This window comes from Zingiber officinale, unplaced genomic scaffold, assembly GCF_018446385.1.
Source record: "Zingiber officinale cultivar Zhangliang unplaced genomic scaffold, Zo_v1.1 ctg128, whole genome shotgun sequence".
Classification (NCBI taxonomy): domain Eukaryota; kingdom Viridiplantae; phylum Streptophyta; class Magnoliopsida; order Zingiberales; family Zingiberaceae; genus Zingiber; species Zingiber officinale.
The window spans coordinates 77,540-86,294 of NW_024589824.1; the positions used below are offsets into that span (position 1 = coordinate 77,540).

General features: G+C 40.9%; 1 protein-coding gene across 2 annotated transcripts; it reads left to right on the forward strand.

The window, feature by feature from the left end:
* Window positions 1–3,284: 3,284 nt before the first annotated feature.
* LOC122035986 (cytochrome P450 90D2-like) lies at window positions 3,285–6,709 on the forward strand. 2 transcript variants are annotated; one of them, XR_006127299.1, is made up of 8 exons: window positions 3,285–3,791; window positions 3,885–4,209; window positions 4,365–4,775; window positions 4,876–4,959; window positions 5,056–5,241; window positions 5,484–5,605; window positions 5,864–6,053; window positions 6,154–6,709. XR_006127299.1 is itself a non-coding variant. In XM_042595151.1 (7 exons), exons 1-7 carry the CDS (start codon window positions 3,574–3,576, stop codon window positions 5,952–5,954), a joined length of 1,437 nt encoding a protein of 478 aa, XP_042451085.1. In that variant the 5' UTR covers window positions 3,286–3,573; the 3' UTR covers window positions 5,955–6,709. The 2 variants fall into 2 exon arrangements, 1 of the variants encoding a protein (XP_042451085.1); XM_042595151.1 differs by having other exon boundaries at window positions 3,286–3,791; window positions 5,864–6,709.
* The last annotated feature ends 2,046 nt before the right edge of the window (window positions 6,710–8,755 follow it).

Sequence of the window (8,755 nt, forward strand, 5' to 3'; positions counted from 1 at the left end):
CCTTAGATTGATATGAAACAAATTTCTATATGTTTGTCTACCTTTCCTGATTATATTCATGCCCTCAAAGTTTAATTTGACCCAATATATTGAGAGCAATAATTTTTTTAAAATGAATATTTTTTAAAAAATCATTACTTTTAATATATTGGATCAAATTGAAGTTTGAGGACATGAATATAATCAATAGAGGTGGACAAATAAATAAGAACTAATTTTATGTCAATTCAAGATTATTTGATCCGTCAGTCGATTTTTGGGCAAAATTGGTTGATGGATCAAACGACCTTAGATTGACATAAAACTAAATCCTACGTGTTCAACTAGTTATCCTAATTATATTCATACCCTCAAATATCAATTTGACTCAAATATTGAAAGCAATGATTTTTTGAATATGAATATATTTGAAAATTTTAATTTATATTTAAAAAATCATTACTTTCAATATATTAGGTCAAATTAATATTTGAGGGCATGAATAAAATTAGTAGAACTAGCCGAACTTATATGATCTAGTTTCATGTTAATCCAATGCTATTTGTCCTATCAACCGAATTTTTTAAACACGAATTGAATTTATCAAATATTTTCACATTCAAACATTATTACTCCTAATAGTTAAATTGACATTTGAGGGTATAAATATAATCAGAAGAGATAGACAAACATATAAGAATTAGTTTCATATCAATCCGAGGTTGTTTGATCCATCAGTCGATTTTGCCTAAAATCGGCTAATTAACCAAATGACCTCCAATTGACATGAAACTAGATCATATGTGTTCATCTAGTTCTCCTGATTATATCGATGCCTTAAACTTCAATTTGACCTAATATATTAAGAGTAATGATTTTTCGAACACAAATTAAAATTTTCAAACATATTATGTTAAAAAATTATTGCTCTTAATATATTGAATCAAATTGAAATTTGAGAGCATGAATATAATCAAAAGAGGTAGATAAATCGATAAACATATAAGAACTAGTTTCATGTCAATCCGAGGTCATTTGATCTATCAGCAGATTTTGCCCAAAATCGACTGATAGACCAAACAACCTCAGATTGACATGAAACTAGTTTTTATGTGTTTATCTGTTTATCTACCTCTTCTTATTATATCTATGCTCTCAGACTTCAATTTGACTTAATATATTGAGAGTAATAATTTTTTAAATATGAATATATTTATAAAATTCAATTCGCATTCAAAATATCATTGCTCTTAATATATTGGATCAAATTAAAATTTAAGGGCATAGATATAATCATGAGAACTAGCCGAATACATAGGATCTAGTTTTAGTCAACTCAAGATCGTTTGATCCATCAGCCAGATTTTTTAAACAAGAAATAAATTTTTTATACACATTCGTGTTCAAAAAATCACTGCTTTCAATATATTAAGTCAAATTGACATTTGAGAACATGAATATAATCATGAGTGATAGAGGAACACATAGAAACTAATTTCATGTCAATCCAAGATCATATGATCAATAAACTAGTTTTATCGTTTTAGACAAAATCAATTGAGGTACCAAATATCAAATTGACATTTGAAGGTATGAATATTGATCCTGTCCGAAGGCTGAGTCGGACGGAGGCTGGTCGCGGTGCCTGGTTGTTGACGGAAAGTCGTGGACGATTCGGCTCCCATGGGCGGCTGACGCTGCTGCAGGACCCTGCACACACTCAGACGATCTCCCTCCCTCCCGTTAGAGACCAGAACCCAGGGAAAAAGTCCCCGGATCAGGCCCTCCGACGCTCAAGTCAGGTCCTTTTTCCCCAGAAAAAGCAGAGAGACTAAAAACGAAAAGTTGTGGAAAAAGTGACGAGAGAGCGCGTACCCGCGTACGAGGAATCTCCTCCTTTTCATGCACCCGCCTTGCTTCCAGAATCTGTCAACCTGTCAGAAAACGTTAGACGCTGGGCTTTGTCGTATATCTTCGACACCTATCGTGCTGCTATTGGTCGTGAAAGCATTTTCTTGTTTAGGAACCTTCGCCTTTACACAGGGGTTTTGTCTCGTAGTGAAGGACATCTGTCAGGCTGCCATTGGTTATGAGAGCATCCTCTCGCTTAGAAACCTCCGCCTCCGCACATCTCCCTGGTGTGCAATGATTACCCTTGACGAACAGTTGTGATCCTCCGACTCCTGCACAGCTTAGCTCATCCTATTTATCGCGGTCTGTATCTACCTCACACCCCTCGACCAGATCTCGCTTCTATGTGTTACTTGTTAGTCAGGCTAACCCTGAACGGTCCTGTCGATCACGGTCTGTATTCTGTACTCTGTATTTGTCGGCCCTCGACTGTAAACCCGTGGATCGGGCTGTCTTTACACAGCCCTGTCGCTTCCGGCCTGTGACTGGTGACTCGCTCTCCCGGATCTTCGAGTCGCAGACCTGCAGACCGAGCCGTTTCTACACAGTCCTGCCGCTTCCGACCTTTGATTTGTGGCTTGCACTTCCGGGCCTTCGAGTCGCAAACCTGCAGACTGAGCCGTCTCTGCACAGCCCTGCCGCTTCCGACCTTTGATTTGTGGCTTGCACTTCCGGGCCTTCGAGTCACAAACCTGCAGACCGAGCCGTCTCTGCATAGCCCTGCCGCTTCCGACCTTTGATTTGTGGCTTGCACTTCTGGGCCTTCGAGTCGCAGACCTGCAGACCGAGCCGTCTCTGCACAGCCCTGCCGCTTCCGACCTTTGATTTGTTTCCTGTCCCTCGACCATAGGCCTGCAGCTTGCGCTGTCTCTGCCCAGCTTTGCTGATCCCCACCTGTATCCCAGGTTCCGCTCGCCGACTTCCTTTGTTTTCCCACGGTCTCGCCTGCTTGAACAACCAGTCTGTCTGACCTCTGCCTGTTCCATAGACTAGCCTTTTGACTGTTTAGTCAGCTTGACTATTGACCGTCACGTCCTCTTGACTTTTGACCGCTAAATGGTCGTGACCTTTCTCCCCCTTTCCTCTTGGGCCCCTCCACTGCTAACCGTATCAAATATAATCAGGTGAAATAGACGAATACATAGGAACTAGTTTCATATCAATTTAAGATTATCTGATCTATCAATTAATTTTATTTAAAATTAATTTTAATTAAGAAAATATATTAATCAATTAATTAAAAAAACATAAGTCCATTCAAATCGAGACGTTTTAAAAAAAACCCCAAACAGAGGAGGAGGATGAAGATGGAGCAGGAATGATAGTGGGCGGTGGGTGCAGCAGCAGTTGGGAGGATTTTTATTGAATGGACTTCACGTGTGCACGAGGCGAGCTCAGCTGCCTTCTTCCATGCGCTTGCAATCTCACTGTGCCACCATACAATCATTCATGGACGTGTGGGGGCGATCCCCAGCATTAAATACTTGTGGGCACTTCCCAACCCCCCTTCCAATCAAATCCCCTTATGCCCCTTCGTACTTAGCTGCTCCTTCTCGAACCCCAAACCAAACCAAACTCATCTCCCTCCTTCGACTCCGGCGACGTTATTATTATTATGCGACATACCATAACCTCTTTCTTGGAAAGAAGTAGTAGTAAAAGCAGAAGAGGCAGCACCAGGACATGGACGACCAATCGCTGACTACGTCGCTCGCGCTAATTTTCCTGTTCCTGATCATATTGCTCATCTCCAAGACTTGCAGAAACAGAGCAAGCAGGGATGCAGGCTGCCGCCTCCCAGCCGGCTCCGGCGGATGGCCTCTCGTCGGAGAGACCCTCCACTTTGTCTCCTCCGCCTACTCCCCCAGCCCGGAGCGGTTCATGGACAAGCGCCGCCGACTGTACGTCATTGATTCATTAAAAAATAAATAAATATTGGCAGACGAGATATGTAATCGGGTAACTCTCTATTGCTTTGCTGCTGCCTGCTGCAGGTACGGGAAGGTGTTCCGGTCGCACCTGTTTGGGAGCCCGACGATCGTGTCGACGGACGCGGAGGTCAGCCGGTGCGTGTTGCAGAGCGACGCGAGGGCGTTCGTGCCGTGGTACCCCAAGTCTCTGACCGAGCTTATGGGCGAGTCCTCCATCCTGCTCATCAACGGCAACCTCCAACGCCGCATCCACGGCCTCATCGGCGGCTTCTTCAAGTCCGCCGAGTTGAAAGCCCAGATCACCCGCGACATGCACAGCTACGTGAGCCACTCCGTGGTCAACTGGCGCCACCACCACCGCATCCTTGTCCAAGAACAGACCAAAAATGTGAGTTACGTTGCGTTCCTCTTTCTACCCTCCCTTCCCCTCCCTCCCCCTCCCCTCCCCTCCCCCACGTGCAAACTCGTGGCGCCACATGGTACGCATAAAAATAAATAAACAAACAGAATTATGCTAATTCTCTGGATGAAATCATGAAACAGATTGTGTTCCAAATTCTAGTCAGAGCATTGATCGGACTCGGCCCAGGGAAGGAGATGCAATTCCTGAAGCAACAGTTCAGAGAATTCATCGCCGGCCTGATGTCTCTGCCGGTGAAGCTGCCCGGTAGCAGGCTCTACCGATCGCTGCAAGCGAAGAAGCGGATGGCGATGATGATTAAGAGCATCATCGCAGAGAAGAGAGCCGAGCAGGCTGATGGTGGTCGGAGTCAGCGCCGCTCACGCGACGCAGTCGATGTTTTGATCGACGACGCCAGCGATGAGTTGACCGACGACCTCATCTCCGACAACATGATCGACCTCATGATCCCAGCGGAGGACTCCGTGCCGGTTCTTATTACTCTCGCAGTCAAGTACCTGAGCGAATGTCCTCTTGCTCTCCGACACTTGGAGGTAATAATTAAATAATACGTATAGAAATTACAATATTAATGCATACGATATATCAATTGCTGATTGTTTGCTAGCTAGCTGCTAACTAATCGATCCTCAGGAAGAAAATATGGAGCTGAAGCAGAGAAGAGGCGTAGAAGAACTGCAGTGGAACGACTACATGTCTCTATCTTTTACACAAGATGTGAGTTTTTTTTTTTTTTTTTTTTGGGTCTGGTACTCGTGAATGAAATCTGATATGATCGATGTTGCCGACTAATGTATGAGTCTTTGAGAGCAGGTGATCACGGAGACACTGCGGATGGGGAACATAATAAGCGGGATCATGAGGAAGGCAGTGAAGGATGTAGAGATAAAAGGGCACCTCATACCCAAAGGATGGTGCGTATTGACCTACTTCCGATCAGTTCACCTCGACGAGAGCCACTACGAGGAGGCCTACGAGTTCAATCCGTGGAGATGGAAGGTAAAGTTTGATCTGATCTCATTCTCAATTCTCAGGGGATAACGATTCATCACCTACCTGCCTCTCCTTTTGGGTGTCGGAGCTGGGCTCAACTTCACGATATATGCATGCCACAATGGCCTTTTCCTTTTTTTATGTTTTTATTTGTAGATGGATAACTAGATAGAGATCTCCGTGCTTATGCTTATTAGTGTTTATCTTATCCGAGTGCAATCTTCTTCCTTCGTCTCTTCGCCCCACAGGAGAAGGACATGAGTTCGTGTAGCTTTACTCCTTTTGGAGGTGGGCAAAGGCTGTGCCCTGGGCTGGATCTCGCCAGGCTGGAGGCTGCCATCTTTCTTCATCACTTGGTCACCAACTTCACGTAAGATAAGATTAACTAACTCATTAACAGTCTCTTCTTTACTCTCGTTTGTTCTTGTGCATTTGCTACACGTGGTGCGGCTCTGCCTGGCAGAAGCGAGTATCAAATACTGTTAAGTTCAACTATGTACAGTGTTCACAGGGCATGGTAGATTACAGTCCATGTCGGCACATGCAGCCCACACGTGTGGGAGTGTCGCAGTCTGCATTGCATCAGCGATGATGAAAGTCTAAATCTAATTTAGCTTCGTGACCACAGGTGGGTGGCAGAGGAGGAGGACCACATTGTGAATTTTCCAACTGTGAGGATGAAGAGGGGAATGCCCATCAGAGTAAGAAGGAAGAGCTGAACAAGGCACAGAAAGGAGGTCAATTTGCATTTGCATTTACATTTGCACACGAGCTGTGGGATGGGACCTGGAGCTGGACCACCCCTCTGTCAAATTGAGGTAGATGGGACCTCGCAGTGAAGCTCCAATAGCGTATACAGATAGATACATATATTTTATGTAAATAGAATAATAAATGAGATGTATAAATTATGAATAGGGGCCATGTCACAGACATATCTAGGATTGCAATCCCCAAGACAGAGAAATAAATATACAGAGAGAGAGAGAGAGACAGAGACACAGAGGAGAAAGGAAGAGCGAGGAGGGGTTTGAGTTTGAGCATGCAAAGGTGCTTTTGGGAAGGGAAAGTAAGGGAAGGAGGGAGTATGCAGGGCCTAGAGTAAGGGCTAACAGAGCTAGTGAGAGCTTCATTGAGAATTCCGAGTCTTGGGTGATCTGATGGCGATGGTGACGGTGATAGGTGCTGCCGCTGACAAATTGGGGGGAGAGGACAATGAATTGAATTGAAGTGGGGTTGCTTTCACGCAGTGGGGATTGTGGCAATTCAAGGCAAGGGCATCGACTGCACGCTCTCCTTCCACCTTGGTTGCTGCTAAGCCTCCCTACAGGAAAGATAGAGAGAGGAGCTGAGATGCTGCAAAGTCCAAGTCCTTTTTTCCCTTTCTATACTTTTTGTACTATAACTCTTCGGACCACTGTTGCCTTTTGTGGTTTTAATCCTGGGGATTCACTGATTCCTCTTATGGGATATATATATATATAGTAATCCTTGAATTAATAAATAAATTATTAAATATTAATTTTAATTCAATAATAATCTAAAATTAATTATGTAATTTTGTTCAAAATCTAACAAGTTTTATTAAATTTATTAAAAGTTTATGTTTAAGATTAACAATTTAAAAAAAATAATTTATTTTGAACATAAAAAAAGTTATAACTCGTGTAATATTTTTGTTAAAATTGTAGATGCGCATGTGCAATTAATTTTTTTAGAGAATGCGACAGTGTAAATGATTTGAGAAACAGTAAATTTGATTGAAAAAACACTCATGAATTCTTCCTTTAATGACAAATTAAAAAAAATATCAAAATTATTCGTTGATATTTATCCAATTCTTGAATGATATATAGTTTAACGTCACCATGCCTCACTTTTCCTAAAATAATTCTTCTAATTTTTGAATTAATTATAAAATCAATTTCTGAACTTAAAAGCAACTTTGTCATATCGAGAACAAAAAAATTAAATCATCCATCAGGGTAGATTAAAAAAAAACAAAATCAATTAAGCATCATGCATGTCGAACACAAGATTTACATGCCAATTATTTTTTTTCTCTGTCTAACTTTCATTGTCTTCGCCTGAAATCATTATTCTGATTACGAACTAAAACCGTACCGCAAACAAGATCAAGAACATTTTTGTAAAGCTCGATCATGATCGCTACAAATCCTTTTCCTTCTTTTTCTTTTATCCATCTTTCGTAGATAAGACTCAAAAATGCCTAGTGTGGATCGAGTCGGAAAAAAATGACAAAATAATATCTAATCACCAGCAAGTCCTTATCGACTCATATCATTATTGCACACAACATTGTTAGATACGTGGCAAAATTTTTGTCTCGTACTAAATAAGATTTCTAACTATTGATTAAAGTTAAGACTCCCATAACTTGTGGCATCTCTATTGGAGATGCATCCCTTTCAAAAGATGGCACAAATCTCATCATAATAAATTTTCTAGCATTAATTATTATTATATAATGTCTCATGAAAACATATTACACGTGGGATCCAATGCGGTAGCTAGGTTTCTTCACAAGAACACGACAAAACGATTCAATCAATCAAGATAATGAAAATAACTTTGGAGACTTTTACGATATTTAAGCGATCCACTCGATTCGTTCTTTTCTTTTTCTTTTTTTCTATTCACAATTAATAAAAATGTCTTTTTCATGTGTTATAAATATTAGGCGATAAATAAAGTTTTAAAAATTTAAAGGGAGATGAGGATGGAGGCAAGCTGAGGCGTAGGCGGTGTAGCCAACGCAGGCCAAGGGATGTATACAGCCGAGCCACTTGCTAATTGCAGATGTATACATACATCCGCACCCGTCGGCAGTGAGGACGACGCGCGATCTATGACTTAATTTCTTAGACGCGCGAGAGTCATCACCATACATAATTTATTATTACAAATTACATAAACAAATAATGTTAGCATGTCTGTAGCTAGAGAGGTAGAGAGATGAATAACTTTCGTTCACTTTTCTTATAATAATTTATCGTGGAAATTTGAAATGAAGAAATTCATAATACTAATATTTTTGATTTATTTAGTTTTTATCTTTTTGAGAGGACTAATCTAAGAATTCATACAATGCATACAACTCTATTATGAACATACTTATTCTTAGAAAATTTTCAAAGATGGAGAAGTCTCGTACAATTTCAAACACGAGAAATATAATAAAAATACAAGTGAAAATGAAAGTAAATATTTTACAATAAAATCTTGCTTAATTTGCTATCTTGTTATTTGAAAATGTCTCTTGATTGGTTGGTAATAGAGTAGCACTTCTTTCTCAACATCCCAAAAAATGACAGTGAAAGCCTTAGACAAACTCCCCTCTATATGGAAGTTGTTTGAACTATTATTTGCCTCCTAATCGATTAAGTTACCCTCAATCGATTATCACGCAGTTCGACAATTCAAACCTACAAAATGACACTTTTCACTTGGCTAATCGATTGGTGAGTCATACCAATCGATTTGACAGCTTCTAATCAAT